This window comes from Sminthopsis crassicaudata, chromosome 3 (assembly GCF_048593235.1).
Source record: "Sminthopsis crassicaudata isolate SCR6 chromosome 3, ASM4859323v1, whole genome shotgun sequence".
Lineage (NCBI taxonomy): Eukaryota > Metazoa > Chordata > Mammalia > Dasyuromorphia > Dasyuridae > Sminthopsis > Sminthopsis crassicaudata.
In genome coordinates, this window is record NC_133619.1 from 66,348,110 (window position 1) to 66,371,852 (window position 23,743).

At 34.3% G+C, this 23,743-nt stretch overlaps 1 protein-coding gene across 4 annotated transcripts in view; it reads left to right on the forward strand.

Annotated features, from left to right (window-relative positions):
- Positions 1-489: 489 nt before the first annotated feature.
- The window catches only part of LOC141560506 (peroxisomal trans-2-enoyl-CoA reductase-like), a 34,074-nt gene continuing 10,820 nt past the window's right edge, over positions 490-23,743 (forward strand). The window contains exons 1-8 of one of the 4 annotated variants that reach the window (XM_074298747.1): positions 490-563; positions 5,746-5,879; positions 11,143-11,308; positions 12,427-12,508; positions 18,226-18,322; positions 19,200-19,310; positions 20,796-20,907; positions 22,488-23,056. In XM_074298747.1, coding sequence (XP_074154848.1) covers positions 539-563; positions 5,746-5,879; positions 11,143-11,308; positions 12,427-12,508; positions 18,226-18,322; positions 19,200-19,310; positions 20,796-20,907; positions 22,488-22,579 — 819 coding nt within the window. In that variant the 5' untranslated portion in view covers positions 490-538 and the 3' untranslated portion in view covers positions 22,580-23,056. Of the gene's footprint in view, positions 564-645; positions 913-5,745; positions 5,880-11,142; positions 11,309-12,426; positions 12,509-18,225; positions 18,323-19,199; positions 19,311-20,795; positions 20,929-22,447; positions 23,057-23,743 lie in introns of those variants that run through there. The other 3 variants (XM_074298748.1, XM_074298745.1, XM_074298746.1) reach the window with 3 other exon arrangements.

Here is a 23,743-nt window from a genome sequence, read left to right on the forward strand (position 1 = left end):
GTAAAAACCACATCAAATTTATTTGCAAACCAGCCATATTGCATGAATGAAGCAAGATGAACAATATAAAGAGAAGAATCATATAATGCAACATTCAACTCAACACAAAATACCCAGGAAAAAATTGAGCTGCAGCCTTGTCCAGCCCTCTTGCATTGATTGCCAAAGCATAAATAAGGATATTTCTCCCACCACCATCTCCCATACTTGCAGAGATGGAAATTCTCCAGCATGGTTTCCCCACACACACACTTTTTAAAAATTAGAATGATTCCTTATCAAGAAGCTAGAATATGTTTCATCTCTGGCTCTGCTGAATCTTTCACCCTCCACTTCTTTTCTCCCCTGTGTGTGTAGGCAGAAAGGTGCTGGCTTAAGGAAATCTTGAAATACTTTCATCATCTTTTTTTCATTTGGCATTAAAGTTAAAAACACAAACAAACCAATCTGTCGCCAGTGGCTGTCTGTGACTGAGGAATATATGCAGGGATTGCGTAAGTCACCTCGCTTTCCCCACCAAGATTAATAGACCTTTCAGATGGCGTCTGGGCGGCGATCACTAGGTACATAAGTGGGTGGTAAGTGGGTGGTCCTCCTCCACCCGCGGACATTTGATATTATCTCAACATTTTCAGCCAACCCCAGAACTTCTGGGGATTGAGCAGGTGAGAATAAAAAGTTCGCCTGGGAGGGTGGGCAGACTGCCCGGTTGCTGTGGGTCGGTTGCTCTGCCTGTCTGTCCGTGGGCCTGGGAGCCATCGCTCTGTGGGTCAGAGACAACGCAGGCCATGGGGACAGTGGCGGGGATCAAGAGCTGCCTGGCTGCGGGGTTGTTGCGGAACCAAGTGGCTATCGTCACCGGCGGCGGCACTGGCATCGGCAAGGCCATAGCCAGCGAACTGCTGCACCTAGGTGTGTCTGTGTGCCCGGCCCGGCCCGGGGTGCAGGGGAGGGGGCAGAACTGGGGACACCGAGCAGGAGGGGCAGAGGATCCTGGGAGATGCTGGGGCAGATTGAGGGATGCTGAGAGCGAAAGAGACAGAGCGGACCCTCGAGGAGAGACGGGGGAGAAAGAAGGCTCTGAGGCAAAAGGATACGGGCAGAAGGCTAGCAGCTGGTGGGATACTAGGAACGAGAGTGCGGGGAATGGGGAGAAGGGCTTAGGGTGATGTGGGAGAGGAACTGAGGATATAATGTGAGGAGAGAAAAAGGGGCTCCTGTGGTCATTGTGGAAAAAAGTCTGAAGAAGACGTTCGGAGAGGGAAAGTGGATGAAGATTGAGAGGACCAATAAGAGGACTAGGATAGGCTTATAGTAAGACCGGCAGGAACTCAGCTATCAAAAAGTAGAATCAGGGAGGGGTTGGAGGGCAGCTGGGGATAAGGGTCAGGTCCTGGAGGTGACACTAGGGACAAAGTAGTGGTTGTCAGGTGTGGGGAATTTGCTCTACTGAGAGGAATAGAACCTCTGGGAGAAACACACTGAAAACAGGGAATTGTATTAGCAAGCTAAGGAAAAACTGCTGATGGCAACATCAGTTTCTTAGATCAAAAAATGTGCTTTTTATAACATTTCAGGCCTAGAGTCCAGAACTACAAAGCAATATTTAGCCCCCAATTTAGGATGAATTGGCAATAAGTTTTACAGTAGAAAGAGCAGTAGAGAAAAGGAACAGCATTCAAGGGAGGGATGGGAAGGCTTCTGGGAAATATTTGATAAGTAGCTAGTCAGTTTGTTACTGGAATGAGAAGACATTCGCTGTGGATAAACAAAGATAAAAGTAGGTAACCAAATACATTAACAATTGTGAAAGTGGTCGCTTTAGACAAACTGCAGTATTGAGGTAACCTTTGAGACCTGACTTCAGCTATCTCTTATCTAGGAACAATAAGTAGTAACTGAAACAGTGAGTCAGACCATTAGAGTTTACTGGGTTCTTGCAATATTCATTATATTATATTTCTTTTTTAAGCAGTTAGGGACTTTCTATTATTAGGTAGCCAGATGGTTGGGGGTGAGGATGGTTCTTATATTATTTGTTCATAAAAATGTTGCAAAATGATTGTGATTCCTATCTGGGATCAGAGAATTAGTAATGACTTGGAGTCAATGTAAGGAGGCTTTCAATCATAGTTTACACTTAATTGCTGCATTGTAAGTATAAAGCAAGCCACTTAACTTCACTTTCAGTTTTTTCCTTTGAAAAATGCAAAAAAAATACTTCTAGCTTTCATATGTCAGAGTTTTTGTGAAGATCAAGTGACAGAATATTTTTAAAAATGCTTTGCAAACTTTAATATATATGTATGTATGCACATATATGTATGCATATATATACATATATATATATATATATATTCCTTTGTTTCTTTATGATGAGGCAAAAAAGGTGATTCTTTGCCTCAATTCTTATCAAGCCTTAATCAGTGAAGAGCTATTGCCTCAGTCAAACTGAGATGGTTAAAGATCTCAGCTTAAAAAGGCCAGCAGGGTCTCTCACTGCATCTGGGGTCTTCTTCAGTCATTCTGATAGTTATCTGGCCATTGGATCCAGATGATTCCAGAGGAGAAAATGAGGCTAGTAAACTTGCATAGTCCTCATTCACTCAAATCCTATTCACTTGATGTCCTTCTTCTAGAAGGAAGGATGAACAACAATGGCAAAAACAACAACTTTAGAAGATGTAAAAGGGGCTGAGAGGAAAATGAGGAAAGGGTCAGGACATAAATGAGGAAAATAGAATTTAAAACAGCATTCTAAGTGTAGCAGAGTAGATGACATGATGTCACCTTTCTTGGTACTATATCATCCCTCAGCATGCTTGACATTATATTCATTGTATTATTTCTTTTTTTTCCCCCCTGCTCATCTCTAAAGAAATCAACGCAATTAGGTGATACAATGGATAGAAAGATCCTAGAGCCACAAAGACTTATAAATCACTTAAGCCTGTTTGCCTTGGTTTCCTGATCTGTAAAATGAATTGGGGGAGGAAATGACAATTTTATTCCAAATTAATTAGCTTAAAAATTAGAGGCTCATGGAGTTGAAGCTGGAAGATACCTTAGAAATAATCTAGCATGATTTCATTTAATAAATGAGAAACAAAGGTTTCAGTAAAACCTGGTCAACTGATCTTAGATCTTGATCATGAAAGATGAGAAGGTTTAGTTCAATTTTTAAAAAAAATGTATTCTGAACTCTTAGAAAAGGAGATCTCAAAACATACTGGCCATGTGACCATGGATCAGTCACTTATCTTATCTGGACCTCAGTTTCTTCATCTATAAAATAGGAATAAAAATATCTATAATACCTACCTCAATGTTATGAGTTTCAAATGAGATAACAGAGGTAAAGGGTAACCTTTGTAAAATTTATATAAATTCCAATTATTATATTCTAACTATTTCCCTTTAGTCAGTCAATTAAGTGACCCTACGCTGTGAAAAGAACTGGATTATATATAAAGATAAATGAGCTTTACAACCACTCCTATACTCTACTGGTTCATTTCTCCAGTCCCACAATATTGGGGATACTCAAAGGTTATTCTCTGGGCTTCTATTCTATCTCTTTATTCTTCCCTTGTGGTTTTTATCCACAATTCTCCCTTGTATTCAATTATGACCTTTTTGTGGATGACTCCAAACTATCGATGCTCCTCTCTTCCTTGAGTCTCTGGTTTACATTTCCATCTCTTTCTGAGTCCTTTATGAACGTAAGTCCCATTAGTATTTCTAACTCAACATATTCAAATCTGAATTCAGCCTACTCAACTTCTTCCAATCTGCCTCCTTTCCAATGTTCCTAGTTCTGTTAATGATATCACTATCTACCTGGTTTGAAACTTCAGGCAATAATTATTTCTTCCCTCTCATTTAGCATTGAGAAGCATTATCTATCTCCCCATGAAATATTTCTCAGTCCATCTCCCCAACTCTATTAACTATCTTGCCACCCTTATTCAAGACTTTATAATTTTTTCCCTGAACTGTAAACTGTCTCCATTCTTTTCTTTAATCACTCCATTCTTTTAAACACCTGCCAAAATCATGGTTTTTTTTTTTTTTTTTTTTTTTGTCTTTACATCTGAGTTTTCCTCTCAAAAATTTTAGTAACTTCTCTTGGCATTTATGATAATATGTGTGTATTAGCCCTACTGCATTCAGAATTCTTTATATTTTGTCCCCAAATTACCATTCTGATCTCATTTATCTTCGTTCCAATTTAGGTATTTTATATGTTGGCCCTCCTAGGCAGCTGTTCTTCCACCTTGTCCTGGTCTCTCCTGTCTTTACTCATTCATGCAGACCATTCCTCAGATAGGGCATGAATTTTCTCCCTAGCTCCATCTGCTGGAATCCTTCCTCTCCCATGAAGAAGACTTCTTTTAGCCAATCCAGCTGGAAGGGATCCCACCCTCAAATTTCTTACAATCTATTGTCTGGATTTTTTCTTTGCACTTGTCACAGATAAAATTAATAATTATCTCTGTAAAGATCTTATCTTTTTAGCATATAAACTCAATGAAATCAGAGATTGTTATTTTTCTTTCATGTAATTACCAGTATCTTATGCACTTTTTCCCCCCTTTTTTGCTCTGACCTGGGATTTCTTCAGTTTAGGAAATTCTGATATGGAAATTCCCAGCTCCTCTCTCTGTAATTGAGAGCTTCCGAGAGTTATTTGTGGCAATGAAAGGTAAAGTGATATCCATGGTCACACAGCCAGCAGGTGTCAGAGAAGAGACTTCAATTCAAATTTTCTTGATTCCAAAGCTGGCCTTTTATCTACTGTACCATACTACCTTTTTTGCCTTACAAGTAGCAACTCCTTAATAAAAATGCTTGTTGATTAAAAGGAGAAAAGAATATTCTTGAGCTAAAAACTATAGTGTGAGATTAAGGCTATGTTCTTATTTAATCAATCTATTTTTAAGTATCAATTCTAGGATAGGCATTATCCCAAAAACTGTTTGCATTCAACAAAGATTTTCTTTACAGCAGTTGGCCAACAGATCCCAAAAGGTTCATGGATAGATTTTGGGGGTTCTATGAACATGTCTTTCAAACATTTTGATAAATGTATGCTAATATAATTAGCTTCCTTTGTAGTCCTATGAATTTATTTTATGCATTTAAAAAAGTTATCCTAAGAAGGGGTCATTGATCTTCACCAGACTGCCAAAAGAGGAACCATGAGAAAAAAGGTTAAGAACTCCTGTCTTATATAGCAAAAGTATACAAACACATCAACAAGCTATATTATGACTATAGCTATATGGTAATAAAACACATGACATAGGTAAGTGTCAATTATCTGAAGAAATTTGTGCTATAGGACCAGTCAAATACACGTTGAACAATTGAGCAGAAGAAATTATTTACAACTTGTATTATACATTCTGCAGGAACATATTAGATTTGAGGGATGAGGAAGATCATTATCACTGCTGAATTAGAGATGTCCAGGTCTTTCCTGTCTTTGTGAATTCTTGTAGGACATTCAATAATACAATGGGTTTATGGAAAGACAAAAAAGAATTATGTAGAATGAGGATAAAAACTTTAAGAGGGTTTTGATCTGTTAATGGAGTATCCAAATGCAGTCACTGAAACAAATGTATTTTATTACTGGCAAAAATAATAGAAATAGCTGAAATTATTGTTTTTTAAAATCTGTTTTATTTTATTTTCTAATAAGATTGTTTTTTTTTTTTTTTGGTTTGGTATTCTTGCCAGAATGTAATGTAGTTATCGCCTCCCGTAATTTTGATAGATTAAAATCTACAGCAGAAGAGTTGAATGCTGAGCGCCTGCCCTCCAATACAGCCATTGTTACTCCAATCCAGTGCAATATTCGAAAAGAAGAAGAGGTAAAACAAATACATTTAATTTTTCTTTCTCTAAAATTTATGAAAATTATGTTGATATAGCAGTATGATTTTAAATACTTCTTTAATATATTTTTCCTTGATATAATGTACTCCTGGTTAGTAAAAAAAATAAGGCTTGGGAAATTGTTGATTAATCATAAGTACTTTTGTTCAAAACTTCTTTAAAAAATCTTTCTGTAATGCACTTTCTTGTCTTTATGAGCATAACGTTGTCAACACAAATCCAAAAAACGTTAAATGTTTACTATGTGTAAATATTATGCTAAATTCTTGGGATGTAAAAATAAAAATGCAACAGTTCTTTTACTTGTCTAATCATTCTTTATTCATCCCTATAACCATCATTCACACTTGACTTAATCAATCCATTATCAAATCTTGCCTTTCAACATTCACATTTCTCCTATATGTCTCCTTTCTGCCCAAGATTGCTTCACCTCACTTCTCACCACACTAATTCAATAGCCTTCTATTTGCTCTTTTCACTTCTCCTTTCTTCCCTTCCCCCCTAAAGACTCATCTAGCACCACCCTTTTTTTTAATAGATGAGAATATTTTTCTAATAACTTTAGTTACAGTGTTGGTCTTACTGAAAAATGAAAATAAACATTTAAGACAATTAACTCCTAATTATATGTTGAAATCAGTGTTTCCATAACACCAAAAAAGAAATTGAGTTTTTCTCCAAAGTTCAACAGTTCCCCCTTCTTCAGTGTCTTTTCAAAGGAAAGAATTATGTATAGAGGTCTTTTTCCAGATAAGAAATCTGACTCCTGTAATGTGAACGTACTAAAGTATATTTCACACATATCAAGATAGGGGATAAGAGAGGACTAAATGTTTCATGCATTAAAAGACTTCCACTCAGCATTGATTGTCTTCTTCTCTTTACTGTGTCTTTGAAATGGCAACAACCAACCCAGTTTGGGATTAATGTGGGCTGTGCTAATGTGGGCACCACCTTTTGTGGTGAGATTTGTAGTGTTGTTTCAAACAGAAGTTATCTGTCACTTCACCAAATTTAAACATTTCTGTTTTTTTCCAAATTTTATATGGAAAAACTCTCAGTGTTAATATCAGTCATCTCTATTTTCTGCCTAAGCTATTCAGGTATTGAGAATTGGATTTTTATCCAAAGTTCAACAGTTCATCTGAAAATCTCACTTGAAATGCAGAGAGAAAAAAGGATGGAATGATAAATGGTCTAGATTAAACTGATTCAGATCTCTATGTATAACATCTGCTCTGAACTACAAACTAAAAGATTATTCCCCCCAAAAAATCAGTATTTCTGTTAGCACAAATACAAATTCAATGCCAGGAAATACTGAAACATCCAAAGGCATATAGTCCTCTATTTTAACTATGAAAAACTGATCACTTGCTTAATTTTTATTGCCCCATCTCAAGTTTCAAAAACCAAACCAATTATAATCAAATTATTACTACAAAACTTACACTAAACACATTCCTGCCTTCTTAGGCCTTGAGTGTTTTGCTTGTCTTATTTATTGTTATTATTTTATTATCAATAAATTAATATTTTGTTACTAAACCAATACACTAAGTTCATGTTTAAAACCAACCATCCAAATGGATCTCACTATAGATCTCACAAATTATGAAGGGGAGCATTTAACTCTGCTGCTGCATATTAAGTCTAAATTACCTATGTGTAAATGGACTTAAAAATCCCTTTTAAGTACTTAATTCTTTTTTACATCTCTACAACACAAGAAGCTGAATAATATTGGTTAGGAAACTGTCTCATTGGAAACCCAAACTAGTTACATCAACTGAAAAACCTGTTTTCAACCCTCCCCTCTCCCTTTTTGCCACATTAATTGTATGGTATAATATTGTGATATTAAAGGAAAGAAAAATACAACTTCCAGAATTCATACAACCAAATACTCCTGTTTGCCACTTTCTAGTAAATCAAAGGGCAAATAGGAGACACTAAGAGGAATGGGAAGAAGGGGAAGAGGAAGAACTTTTGTGGTTTTATTTCCTCTTTCAGCTCTTGTTTGACAACCAATCCAGTCCTTTACAATCCATCCTCAAATATGGGTGTACAGTTTCCATGTCAAAGATAATGAAAGCTGAGCTTATTTGGGATTTCAGCTTCATAGAATTAGGAGAATCCTATTTGTTAGCTAAAAGACATTCTACCAACATTCTTATAAATATTCTTAGATTTGTAATTATTGTTAGCCATAAAGACTAATTGTTGTGTACTCTGAAATTTATGGTGCCATAGAATTGGATCTTGTCCTGGCTACATACATCCCTGCAGTGAAGCTAATGTTTTTGTTTTGTTTTGTTCATTTGTTGTATTCTGCAGTATTGTTTTTTTTTTAGTTGAAAACTATAATGAAGGGGCAGCTATATGGCACAGTGGATTGATCACAGCCCTGATGTCAGGAGGACCAGAGTTCAAATTTGACTTCACACTTCCTAGCTGCATGACCCTGGGCAAGCCACTTAACCCCAAATGCCTCAACAAAAACAGCAACAACAACAACAAAAAACAACCAAAAAAACCTGTGTTATGATTAGTTTTGTACTATTTGAAATTATAATTACATAAAATATGGTAATTGGTCCCAACCTAATTGAAATATGAATTTTGAAAAGGATCCACTATTGACACTAATAGGACCTAGCTTCACCCAGTTTCAGTTTATACAGAACAGTTCTTTTTACTTCAGTATCCAGAGCAACCACTAGAAAATTCTCATTTTGGAGGCAAAAGTCAAAGAATCCCTTGGAGATGTTGAATGAGAAATATTTACCCTCTACCCCATTGACTTTGTTTGCTAAGTAGCTACTGCTTAATAAATCTATTGCAACATGAAACTTGTAAAAGCAAAAACCTAGATTTTATTGTGTATATGTACAGATTTAGGATTCATTAAAATAATCCTGAACAAAGATTGGTTTCCCTATGTCCAAAGGGCAATTATATTGTGCATAACCTCTGATGCAGCAATACCACTATTAAGTTTATATCCCAAAGAAATCCAAAAAAAAAAAAGGAAAAAAGGATCTACATGTGCAAAAATATTTATAACAGTTCCTTTTGTGGTAGAAAAGAATTAGCAATTGAGAGGATGCTCATCAATTGGGAAATGCCTGAATGAGTTGTAATGTATATGAATTTACAGTGTAATGAACAGAATGTAATGAAATACTATTGTTCTATAAGAAAGGATGAGGATGCAGATTTCAGGAAAACCTGGAAAGACTTCCTTGAATTAATGCAAGGTGAAATGAGCAGAACCAGGAGAAATTACACATTAATCACAAGTACACATTATCAGCAAAATTGTGCAATTATAAGTTACAAACAACTTAGCTCTTCTCAGCAATATTGTCATTCAAGACATTTACAAAGGATTCATGGAAAATACTATCCACAGAGAAAGATCTGATTTGGTATGAATGCAGATGAAAGCATACTATTTTAACTTTTTTTTTTCATGGTTCTTTTACTATGGAAATGTTTTATATAATGTATATCAAATTACTTATCAATTTAGGGAGGAATTGGTGAGGGAGGGAAGGAGAAAATTTGGCATTTCAAAATAGCTTTAAAAATGGAATGTTTAAAATTGTCTTCACATGTAATTGGAAAAAATACAATTAAAAAAAAAAGGTTGGAATTCCTAACTAAACCATTATAGAGGAAATTATATTAGAGAAATAGAAAGATTAAAAAATACATATAGGGGCAGCTAGGTGCCGCAGTGGATAGAGCACCAGCCTTGAATTCAGGAGGACCTGAGTTCAAATCTGCTCTCAGACACTTACTTCCTAGCTGTGTGACCCTGGGCAAATCACTTAACCCCAGCCTCAGGGGGAAAAAATAATAATAATAACTTTCGTGACTTTTTAAAATCATACAAACCAGATTCAATATCTCATGCTTCCTTCAATTAAGGTTGATAAAACTAAGAATAAGTTAGTAAACAGATTAAGAAATAGATTTAACCATTGAATTTGTAAAAATCCAACAATTATGCAACTATAAGGTTACCTTTTAAAGAAATCAAATGGGATTACTGAGGGGAGGGAATTTACATAAAGGTTTAGTATCAAGGAAATTCTTATAGTCTTTTTTTTCTCTTTTGGTTTTTTTATCACTAAAATGAAAAAAGTCTTCACTTAAAACTACCATTCAAGGTATCCTTTTTATTTTTTATTTTTTATTTTTATTTTTTTATTTTATACGAAGGAGTTTAATATTAGCAGGAAACAGGTTTTAGTTAGTCAAATGTTCTAAGAGGAATGGCATAAGAAAATTGAAGAAAAAGAAAATGAAAAATTATCAACACAAAGAGATTAATGAGTTTATTTCCCAAATTCCAAATGTGGACTGTCAAAAGAAAGCTCTTCGTTCACACGACTTGGCTCTATTGAATCCTTACCTAAGTGGCTGCACCTACTTTTGTCTGCTCTCCACACATTGGTTTTGCTTACCAAAATAATTTACTTATAGTGCAATGTCAGTCACCTATTCAGTAAATTCCAATTGCCTCCAAAAACAAAGTAAATTTGTTTGGCTCTCAAAGCTCTTTATAATTACCTACCCCTTTCTACCTTTCCAGGCCTTCTACCCTTTTAATTCCCTTCCACTAACTCTATGATACACCTATACTGGACCACTGTTTCTCCCAAGACAAACCCCCCCATCTTCTTTTTTTAATATGTTTCTTATTTTTAATGCATATTGCTTTATGAATCATGTTGGGAAAGAAAAATCAGAGCAAAAGGGAAAAATCATGGGAGAAATTTAAAAAAACAAAAAACAAAAAAGAAGTGAAAATAGCATGTGTTGATTTATGTCAGTCTTCTTAGTTCTTTTTTTGGATGCAGATGGCATTTTCTGTCTACAACAAACCCCCATCTTCTATCAGAATATTTTTCATGCTTAGAATACTCTTCTCCTCATCCCTTCAAATTTTTATCTTCCCCGTATTTCTTCAAGTATCAACTCAAAATCTGCTTTACTTTCTGGATGTTTAGAATCTGGCTAATCATTAGTATGAAACTGAGTAATTGCTCTTCATGGACTTATCTGTCTTGACAAGTTGGTGAACTGTTAGTACTTTGTTCCATCTGATGTTTGAATGATTAGAACACCATTGTGGAGGAACAATAGTCATGCTATACTTTATTAGTGGGTCACCAGTAACAATCTGTGCTCATCGACCAATTCACTTTCTTGTGGTTGTTTTAGGTCAACAATTTGGTTAAATCAACATTATATGTGCATGGTAAGATCAATTTCCTGGTGAATAATGGAGGCGGCCAATTCTTATCTCCTACTGAACTCATCACTTCAAAGGGCTGGAATGCTGTGGTTGAAACCAACCTGACTGGTACCTTCTACCTTTGCAAAGAAGGTAGGGATGGTAAACACTCAAAGATCCTGTTTTTTTTTTCTTTTGGAAATGATAAATCTCTCTATTTCTTGCATTGCAAGGCTTAATTCTTAAAGAGCTTTGACTTTCTAAATGTGAATATTTCCTACATTGATGTACATTGAAATCTCTCTACACTTTAATAGCTGGCCTTCCTGAATAGCTAAAATTTCATCATCTTGCAGCTTTCCTGAATATTTTCACACAGACTGATCCTCAGCCAATGAACTTGGAAGACTTCCCCCAAATCATATTTGGCATGATGATTTAAACTGTAACCTGTCAGACATCAGAAAAAAGACACAGGAATGTGAAAAAGAGGCTTTTATCTAAGGAAAGATTTAAGAGTAAACTTATATAGCATTAGTTACCCTGGAGGTAATAAAAATAAAGGTTTAATGGAACAACAGTCTTTATGCCCAGCAACAGTTTCCTAAGGAGTACAGGGAAGAACCATTTGACATCCCCCTGAGGGCTATAATAGAGCAAAAGAAGAAATAGGAGTGAATATGTGTAGCAAAGTTCTGGGGGTAGCAGGCCGGGATAGATGGGTCTATAAGCGAGAGCTTGCCATCCCTGAACTAGGCTGTCAGAAAGTTCTTATTCTGATCTTGACATTCTGGGAGCTTATATTTAAACAGATGAAATTTATAATTCAGTTTCTTCATCTGAAAATGGGGACATAATGCCACAGGCTCAGGAAATTGTAAAGATCAAATGAGAAGAAACATGTAAAATACTTTGCAAACTTAAAGCACAATATAAATGCTACCTACCTGATTTTTGTGAAAGAATCAGATAATGTTTTGTTAATTTGTATTGATTTGGTGACTGAATATCCTAAAAAGAGCATGCTTGGCAGGCAGCATTCTTGGGATCAAAGATCTACCCCTGGAAGGATTTTAGAGATCATTTCATCTAACTTCATTTTATAAATGATAAATGGAAAGCTCAGAACTGTCATTTGTCCAACATCACTTAAATAGCAAGTGGTAGAGCAGAGATTGAATTGAGATACTTGATTTCAGCATCACCCCCTATTCTATTGTCCCGTGCTATTTGGAAATGATTTAATTGGACTGTCTTTTTCTGTTATACAGTTTTTAAGTCCTGGATGAAGGATAATGGAGGGTCTATTGTGAACATCATTACCATGTTAAGAAATGGATTTCCTCATGCAGCGTAAGGAATTTTTACTTCCTTCTTTTGTGTAGGGATTCTGTTTAAATTATTTTAAATGGAGTTTTTTTGCCTCTAGTAACTACAAACTGTCTTCTTTTTCCTTCTGGACTTTAGGAAGATACTTAAAAGTATTCCTACATATTTGGCACAAGGTTTAGATTGATCTTTGGTATGGGATTACTTCTTTGTTAAGGGCTACAATGATGCAAAGGATTTCCTAAGCACTGACATACTGGTCATTGTCAGGACTGCTATGTGCTCTTAACTTATGGATGCTATAGATGTTTCTGATACTTTGATTTATACACTTTCCTCCAAAATCTCCATATCACCCTGCTTTTCCTTACCATGATTTACTTTGTTACTCTAGAGACCTAGAATTTTGCTCTAGGATAAAGCCAGTTTTTCAGACTTTCTCAAATTTTAGACCTTTCTTAATGTGTTTTGCAATAGTGCAGATCAAAATATCTGTGAAATTCCTAAGTAGGCTTGGAGTGTGTGTCATTTCCCTTGAGATTTTTTTTTCATCACAAATAAAATCACAGATTAAAAAAAAATTCAAGAAAAGTAAAGAAAGTAAAGCACAAGTATGTTGTAATCTGCATTCAGTCTCTATCAGTTATTTCTCTGGAAGCAAGTAGAATTTTTCATCATAAAGTCCTTCCTTCAGAATTGTCATGGGAATAGCTAAGTCATTCACAGTTGATCATTATACAATGTTGCTGTTATTGTATACAATATTCTTCTAATCAGTTTATTTAATGTTGCATCAGATCATGTAAATCAGGTTTTACTGAGCTATTTGTCATTTCATATATAGCAATCATATACAATCACTTGTTTAACCCCTAAAAGATTCCAAGCCATTGTTACTTCTAAAAGAGCTATTACAAATATTTTTGTACATATAGATCCTTTTCCTTTTTTTTTTAATCTCTTTGGGGCATAGACTTAGTAATGGTATTGTTTGGTCAAAGGTGATTTTATAATGGGGGGGGGGGGAATAGTTCCAGATTGATGCATATAATGGCTGAATCAGTATACAACTTCACCAACAGTGCATTACTGTTTTAATTTTCCCATATCCCCTCCAAAATTTTTTATTTTCCTCTTTTGTCATATTACTCAATCTGGGAGGTATGAAGTGGGACCTCAGAGTTGTTTTAATTTGCATTTCTTTAATCAATAGTGTTTTAGATAAATTTTTCATATGACAATAGATAACTTTGTTTTGTTTGTCTAAAAACTGCTTGTTCATAGCCTTTGACCATTTATCAATTAAGAAATAGCTCTTATTTCTATGTGTTTGACTCCATTTTCTATATATTTGACAAATAAGATCTTTATCAGAAAATTTGCTAGGAATTTTTCCCAGTTATGATTACTATATACTTCCTTTCATCCTACTCCCCTCCCATTTCTCTCTCCTTTTACTTTTTCCATTCTCAAAAGTGTTTTGTTTCTGACTTTTACCTCTCTCAATCTGCTCTCCCTTTTATCACCTCCTCCCCCCATGTCACTCTCTGTGATTAATGTATGATTAATTGTGGTTTGTAATTCTCATTCAACATACTGTCCTTTTTTTTTTTTTTTAGTGTTCCCATTATTTCTTTAGTTCTTTATTTTTTTGTATTATAGCTTTTTATTTAGAAAACATATTTTTCAACATTGACCCTTGCAAAGCCTTCTGTTCCAACTTTTTCCTTCTTTCCCCCCACCCCCTCCCCTACATGGCAGGTAGTCCAATACATGTTAAATTATGTTAAAGTATATATTAAATACAATATATGTATACATATTTATATACTTATCTTGCTGTACAAGAAAAATCGGATCTAGAAAGAAAAAAAAAACCCGAGAAGGAAAACAAAAATTCAAGCAAACAATAACATTGTGGAAATGCTACAACATACATAGTCTTAAAGAGGGTGGATACAAGTTTATTACTGCTCAATCTTTGACTTAAACAAAATATAAGAAAGGAGGAAACTTAATACAAAATAATGTGCAATTAACAAACATGGTGATCAACAAGACAATATATATATATGTGTGTGTGTGTGTGTGTGTGTGTGTGTGTGTGTGTGTATAAATAAAAACAACATACAATATCTGTCATCACCACTATGAGAAAACACCAATATCTGAATTCCTTGTTTGGGAGAATCCAGGTCACAGCTATTCAGTCTTGAGTGGGAAGTTGTTAGGCAAATGTCATCAAACTTCCTAACTGAATTCTCAAAGTCCCTTTCCACTAAGGGGTTTTGATAGGCGGAAAACAACAAAGGTACTGCACTAAATATTCTCATTTAACCTGTGACTCCTGAGACAGAGAAATCCCCTGAGGTACAGGATTACTCCATTGCAAGAGGTCAATCAAAGAGAATATTTGTTTATTCATTTAAGAGGATTAAGTTCACTCCAGGAACTGGCCCGGTTTCTGGAGTTAACACTGGCAGTCATACAAGGTAGTCATTAATTAAGGTGTCTGGAAGATGGCCAAATCTCCTAACGCCTCTGGATACTATCAGATAACAACATTTCAAAGTTTTCAGGAAAAAAAAAAAAGTTATACAAAAGACATGACTTAGATTTACTTAAGATTTCTTACTCACTAGGATTCCTTATATTATCTTCCCTGTCCTTCCTACTCTCCAGCAAAATAGCAAAATAGATTTCTACAAGCATTTGAGTATGGATTTTATTTCCTCTTTGAGCCGATTCTGATGAGAGTAAGACTGATTCATTCCACCCCCACTCCTATCTTTCCCATCTTCTACTCCACTGTAAAAGTGCTTCTTTTATGTCAGATAATTTACCTTATTCTACTTCTCCCTTTCCCTTTCTCCCAGTGCAAAGACTTCTATTTCATTGAATATTAATTTTCCCCCCTAAAAGATTATATTCATTTTCTTTGGAAAGGTAATTCTAACTTTTTTGTCTTCTGGACTATCATAGTTCAAGCTCTCTGATCCTATAATGAAGAAACTGCTAAATCTTGTGTTATCCTGGTTATGGACCTACAATATATCAGTTGTTTCCTTTTGACTTCTGGAAATACTTTCTCCTTGACCTTGAAATTTGGCTATAATATTGGGAGTTTTCATTTTGAGAACTCTTTCAGGAAGTAAACAATAGAATTTTTCAATCACTATTTCATTCTAGGATATCAGGACAGTTCTCTTTGATAATTTCTTTTTTTTTTTTTTTTTTTTTTTGGCTGAGGCAATTGGGATTAAGTGACTTGCCCAGGGACTGTTAAGTATCTGAGACCAGAATTTAACTCAGGTACTCCTGATTTCAGGGCTGCTGCTCTATCCACTGCCTGTCTTTGATAATTTCTTAAAAAATAATATCTAGGCTTTAAAAAAATTTTTTTTTTTGTCATGGCTTTCAGGTAGTTCGATAATTCTTTAATTACCTCTCCTGGATCTACTTTCCATGTCAGTTGTTTTTCTAATGAGATTTTTCACATTTAGATCTAATTTTTCATTTTTTGATTTCGTTTAATTTCTTCTTGATGTCTCATAGGGTCATTAGCTTCCACTTGAATAAATTTAATTTTTATGGAATTATTTCCTTCTGTGAGATTTTTTAAAATTTCCTTTTCTATTCAGGCAATTCTACTTACTGAGAAGTTGTTTTTTTTTTTCAATTAATTTTTGTTTTTTCATTTGGACAATTCTGCTTCTTTTAAGAAGTTCTTCTCCTCAATGAATTTTTGTATGTCTTTTTTCATTTGGTCACTTCTGCTTTTCAAAGCATTTTTCTCTTCATTGGATTTTGTTCCCTTTTTACCTTTTGATCTATTCTGTTTTCTTAAAGTGATATTTTTCTTCAGTATTTTTTGTATCTCCTTTCCTAAGCTGTCTACTCTTTTTTTCCCCAATGGTTTCTTGCACCATTCTCATTTCTCTTCCCAATTTTTTACTCCACTCTTTACTTGATTTAGAAATCCTTTTTTTTAGCTCTTCAATGTCCTGAGATTTATTTGTCTTTTTCTATGAGGCTTTGAATATAGGAGTCTTGACTTTATTGTCTTTTTGTGTTTTTGTCTTCTCTGTTACCATAGTAATTTTCTGTGGTCAGGATCTTTTTTCAGTTATTTTCTAATTTTCCCATCCTATTTCTTGACTTTTAATTCCATGCTAAATTAGAATTCTGCTTGTACAATGGAGGGCAAATTGTCCCAAGCTTCAGGTTTTTTTGAATAGTTATTTTCAGAGATAATTTTGAGGACCTGTACATTTTTGTGCTGACACCGGGGACAGGACTCTTGCATTTTCCAAACTTGTATCCCAGTCACACTCCTGTGTTTCCATCCCAGGGACTAGCATACTAGAGGTTGTGGAAAGAAGGGAACTTGGACATTTTCACAGTTCTAGATATAAAAGAGTGATTATGGTCACTCAAATACCAGAGCACAAGGGATACTTGTAATCTCATTCTGAACAGTTATCTGATTCCTCATTTTCTTGGGGCTGAGAGGTCCAGAAACCATCACTGTTGCCACTGATTCACTAACCAAGGATTATTGCTGGTTTGCTCTGGCACAGTCTAGGCTGAACTGTGCTCTGCCCCATTTTGACAGATCATTTCTACTGATCTTTTAAGTTGATTTGGGCTGAAAAAACTTTTTTGTCCCATTCTTTTGTGTGTTCTGGCACTCCAGAATTTTTTGAGACATTATTTGAAATTTTTTGAAAAAAAAAAAAAAGAAAGAAATTTTTTGGAGTGATTTTGGGATGAATTCAAGTGAGTCCCTGCTGTTTCTGTGCCATCTTTGCTCCCAATACTCCCTTAATTGTTCATTACATTTTTAAGAAATATCTTTTCATCCTTTATTTCCTCAAGTAGAGTTTTTATTTCTATTCTCAAATTGTTTCCTTATATAAAAATAAAATAGTGAAACAGGCTAAACTTGAGAGACATTTTAGTCATGAAATCTCTAAGATAAAGCAAAAGCAATAAATGATAGGCCTTGTATAGTCAGATTTCCAAGCTCCAACCATGGGTTTACACACTACCTCTAATTGTAATATCCAAGTTGTTTTTGTTTTCCTTTTGATTTTGAGTATATAACACAGTGGCTACCAAGCAAAATATCTTTTAAAGAGTTATTTCCCTGTTTCTTCCATAAGTTTGGGTGGTTGCATAGGAAGTTTTCTTAAAACATCATTTAGTTTTTATCCAAAAACATAAACATGCTTGCTTTACTTTGAGAAAATTGAAGCACTACACACATTTATATCTTCAGATATAATAGTGATGATATGTAATAATGCAGACATTATAGGTTAATCATATATAAGATAAATGGAAATTAATTTTACTGCTGCCATCTAATGTATTGAATATATATGTATATATATGATTTTATTCAGCCAATCCCCATTCTGTACTACTTCATATTTCATCGTTAATTCATCCCATATAGACTAAAATTGGTTTTTGACATTTCTACTTTTACCCTCTTATTTAATAATTTCCACAGTTATTGAGACAAAAGTAATAAAGCAATACATAGTTAAGCTTCACAAACTGTTTAATCTCCTCTTCCAAAAGACATTCAGTAGTTATGCAGTCCAAGCATTTCTAAACAGGAATATCTTAATTGAACTGTTCTTCTGTGACTTAATGTACCAGTTAGTTTTCATGTAAATATGAATGATTAGTGGAAGCTGAATGAAGTCTTAAAGAATTTTTTTCTTTAAAAGGCACAGTGGAGCAGCAAGAGCTGGTGTTGAAAATATGAGCAAAACTTTGGCAATGGAATGGGCCTGCCATGGAATAAGAATCAATTGCATTAGTCCTGTACGTAACCAATTATGTATATTCAGTTTGTTTACTTACTGTGATATTTTCCTTAGTAGTCATAGGTACATTTTATTTTAATATTAGCTATAAAATAGTACATTAGGCAATAGACAAATTAGAGATTCTATTTATTGTCAAAATCTTTGGTGTGCACGAAAATCCATGAAGAATTCTTTTAGTTCGTTCATATGTTTTGTTTGTTTGGCTTTAACTCCTTAAGAGAGGTTAGAGGAAGCGAAGAGCAAGTCAAGATGATAAGGTGAGTGAAAGAGTTATAAGTATATTGCTGTCTAGGGGAGGGGAAAAAGGAGGGAGAAAAAATTGGAACACAAAGTTTTGCAAAGATGAATGTTGAAAACTATCTTTGTATATATTTTGAAAATAAAAGGCTATTATCAAAATAAAAATATTAAAATAAAAAGAGTTATAAGTATATAATATATGTATATATATATATATATATATATATATATATATATATACACACACTAGCAGGAGAATATTCAGTCTAAGCCCAGCCATGAATTTCTGCCAGAGGTAAAGGGTATCTAGAAATTGGATTTTTTTTTTTAAGTTAGGACACTCATTCTAAAAAGTACTGAGAAATAAAGTCTTTCCTTGTTTTCCCTTATTATTAACAGCCTGGGCAACTAGATCAGAGACTCTAGTTGATATTTATTTCTGTGCTAATCTATGGTAATCCACTTGGGGAGGACAAATTGTATATGATATTGCTGAGGAGCATAAATAGTAGCTCTGGGGACTTTTATGTCTAATCTCTTCTACTCTTTAAATTTCTTTATAGTTAGGTCTGGATGAAACTCAATTCTGGTTTAATTATTTAAAAATTCTCCCTTTTTGCCTTCCAACCAAGGGAGTAATTTATTCTGCCACAGCCTTCAGCAACTATGAAGACTTTGAAAATGGCTTAGTTAAAGGATTCTTTCATCGTTGTGCTGCTAAGAGATTTGGTGTTCCTGAGGAGGTAATCTCTTTTTCTCTATCTCTCTCTGTGTCCATTTGTCTTTCTTCCCCCTCTCTTCTTCTTCCTCTCTTCCCAAAGCTATTTCTCACCCTTTTTCCTCCCCTTCTTTTATCCTTTTTCCCTCTCTCTATCCCTCTTCTTTTTATATAGCCATAGAAAGTTAGAACTTCAAAGAACATTGGGGAAGGAAGGAGAATCAGAGTCACTGAGGGAGCAGCTTCCTATTGAGTTCTTAAAAACTTTAATTAGCTAATGGATCCACAAAACTTCTGGGTTCATAAGCTCTTCTGGGATGCAAAGTGTTCAGGTGACAGAAATCAATTGTGAGAAGATCTTCACATAAGGCTGTGTGAATAGACAGAAGAGAAGATCTCTGTCCTCAGAGCCTTCAGATACAATTAAGGGAAAACTATCAAAACTATATATATTTCACAACCCAGTCATTTTGGGGGAATGCATATTTGCCATTTCTCAATTAATTTTCATATTAGTAAGCTCTAATGCAGGTCAAAGTCATTTGCTTATGTATACTAACTAGCATCCAAATTCCCTAAATTAATTATCTCAAAATAATGAATTTGGGAATTTGGAGCATATGTCTCAAAATGAATGATGGAAGCATTTTCAAATGTAGTTGGAAGGATAATACCTATTTAAAAACAACAAAAAGTTTTTATCCAAAAACATAAACATGCTTGCTTTACTTTGAGAAAATTGAAGCACTACACACATTCATATCTTCAGATATAATAGTGATGATATGTAATAATGCAGACATTATAGGTTAATCATATATAAGACAAATGGAAATTAATTTTACTGCTGCCATCTAATGTATTGAATATATATGTATATATATATATATGATTTTATTCAGCCAATCCCCACTCTGTACTACTTCATATTTCATCGTTAATTCATCCCATATAGACTAAAATTGGTCTTTGACATTTCTACTTTTACCCTCTTATTTAATAATTTCCACAGTTATTGAGACAAAAGTAATAAAGCAATGCATAGTTAAGCTTCACAAACCACATTTGTAGTCTGAATTTTGTGTTAAGATATTGTATTCAAGAGTATCTAAAGTAAGAACCATACACATGTGTGGGGCCATGGGCCTACATCATATCTATTTTCAACAGAAGGAAAAATTTCCCAATAATGAAAACTAACAAAAAATAAAATGGAATTTAGGCAATTATTGGTTCAGATAACCATGTGATCATGGATGTTACCAAAGGGTTTCATTTTATGGAGGTGGTATGTAACGTGCTGTTGTCTCCAGAAGCTGGAGCACGTTACAGTGGTATATTAAATAACAAATAAAAATTGGTCTGGTCTACAATCCGGATTCTGTGAAATAGCTACATATGTGTTCATAGGTACACACATATATATCATAACAAAATGTGTGTATGTACATCAGTATCTCTACATCATGTTACATACATGACTATAAAATTGTTATATTTTATTTCTTAGATCTCTTCCATCACGTGTTTCTTGTTATCTCCTGCTGCCACATATATTACAGGACAAACAGTGAATGTAGATGGTGGTAGTACTTTGTATTCCCAAAGCTGGGATATACCAGGTGAGTCATAAAGAAAAATGAGTGATCAACAACTTTGAGCCTTGTCTTTGGACTTAAATTTTGTCCATTGATTCCTCTGTTCTTCTTTCTTTGTCTCTTTTCCTCCAAGGGCATAGAAAATAAATAAATTTTTGGTATATAATTTGATGAGGAAGTTTTCTTTTAACAATCCTTGCAGAATCTGACTATATAGAAAATCAATTTTTTTTTCCTCTGTGAGTACACTGGATTAGGATTACAGTTAAGAAATCACACATTGTTCTCAATGATACCTTTCAGTGATTTTCATTTTCAGTGCTATTGTGTCCTCTTTGTGTCCTTTTTGGGGCTTTGGCAGAGATACTAGGATGGTTTGCCATTTTCTTCTTAGGGTTAAATCCTGACATATCACAATCTCTATTGAGTCAAAATTTTTTGAGTTAATTAATGGACATTGGAAAGATGTAGTTGGCCATAAATAAGCTATGGACTTTTTTCTATATCAATTGTAACTTGAATACAGAAAATGACGTAAAAGATATTATTCAATAAATATATAATCAGAGAATTGGGTCATTCATGTAGTGAAGGCAGATAGACTGCAGTACTGCTGTACTACTGAAGCACAGAATGCTAAATATGTGTCCTAGAGCCTTTCATCAATATGGTGGAGCCAGATTCTAATTCTCAGAATTAATGCACAAAATAAATTGTAGAGATTACCAAGCTAACTATAAGGCAATGGTAATTATCAATTTTTTTCCTTAAGTTTAAACTTATAATCAAGAGAAAGGATTCCAATATGTTGAGCAGAAGTCTTATAAAGAATTTATGGGATAATATAGACAAGAATCCTGCTGGATAAAATAAAGAGGCATTTTAATTTTCAGAGAGAGGAGGAACAAAAATAAACTTAAAGGATAGGGTTGTGGTAGTTATTAAATGCCTATTATGTGCCAGGCACTGTACCAAGAGTTTTACAAATATCTCATTTGAACCTTACAAGAACTCTGGGAAATAGGTGATATCATCCCCATTTAACAAATGAGGAAACTGAGACAAACAGAGATTCATTGGCTTGTCCAGGGTCACAGTACTAAGTGTCTGAAGTCATATTTAAACTTATCTTCCTTACTCTGGGCTAAATGCTCTGAATACTCTACCATCTAGCTAGGAAGCAGTACCAATGTCATCAAAATGCTAAGTGTGTTGGTCTGAATAAGCCTCCTTTGCATAAAAGCTATATCGCTAAAATGAGATCTTTCTTTAAAAAATGAAAAAAAAAATTCTGTCATAAACAAAAATCAAGCCCACCAATAGTTTTCCGTACTCAGGTTTTGAATTTTGATTACATGATATAACCTCTATTGGGACCAATGTCACATAGTGCCTTAATAATATGAACTAATTAAATCATAATTAGTGAATATGTTCAGTGTTCCGATAATGGTAGATTGCTCCCACTAGTTTTAGGGCATTTGTTGGAAAGACTGTTCTAGGCATGGGATGGATTTAGGAATATGAATTTTGCATCAAAGGAAAAACTTCATATAATTGCCAGTAATAACTCAAGCACCATGTCACTCATTCAATCTTAACAGACCATGACAACTGGCCTGATGGATTATGGGACCTTTCCGCAGTCAAAAGAATGAAAGCTTCCTTTAAGGAGAAATCGAAAACTTTAAAGTGAGGAAAGTAAGAAAATTGGGTCTTTTCTACTTTTAGCTAAAGAATGAATTTTGGTACCTTCTGGGAATTTGTCTTTTTATGAAAAATTATTTACTGCTTTTAAAAAATTATAAATTGTATCTTGGTACAAATTATGCCTTGAAAGAATTGAAAAACAGTGCTTTAGTCTGTATGTTTTCAAATGTTGGTGCAGATAATAGAGAAATCAGACAAACAAAAACTTGTTTTTCCTGTCCTGATCCTTGGACCAGTTAAAATTAAGAATATATACAAAGATTAAATGTACTTGTTTATCCTTGAATGAAGAAAAAAAAATAATGGTGGTGTTTTCTCTTCCTTCTTAGCTCTATTGTTTAGTCCCAAAGTGGGAGAGCAAATCTAAATAGTGATGAGATTGTGGCTTTTGCAAGCATGTCAGTTAATTGGAGGTGAATATGTCTGCATTTTTGGGATCAATAAACTTGTGTTTAGCAATGTATGTTTTTTGTTTTTTTCTAAATCCAAACTAAATAAAACCTCATTAAGCACACATACACACTCACACATATATGGTAAAATCTTGACCTTATAGTAATTTTTATTGCTTGAGAGAAGGTCTTCCAGGATCTTGCAGGGTATCTAGGAATGTAGTCTTCAGAGGAAAACCAGGTTTCTGTGACTGCAGAGAGATGGGAAGAGGGTGAGAGGAACAGAACTGCCATGAAGGGCCATTTGTTAAAAAGAGGGGACAGTGAGGCCATCTTTGTACTTTCGGATGAGAATTTTAGACCAGATTCTAAATGATCACTATTTCTTTAAGAATTCATTATTAACATAATAAAGAAGTTCAATTTAAACTCAATGGCTTATAAAGTAGATTTTACTTTCTTCCCTTTTAAAAACAATTGAAAACATATCTTGTCTTCTCCAGGTGTGTTGGACCACTCCTTTTCTCCATAGTTTTTCTCCCATTTATTTTCTTTCTCTCTGAATTTTTAAAACTCCATTCCAAACATACATGCTGCAGAATAGAAAAAAAAGATTTACATAAAACTGTAGATTTCTCTTTCATACATCTTATTTTTCTTTTGAAGTATTACATTTAAAAAGTTTAAACTGTAGCTTTCAAAGTTGTTCTGCTTTTTTGTGATTCTTTTTTGTGATTCTTTCTGGTTTTTGCTCTCAA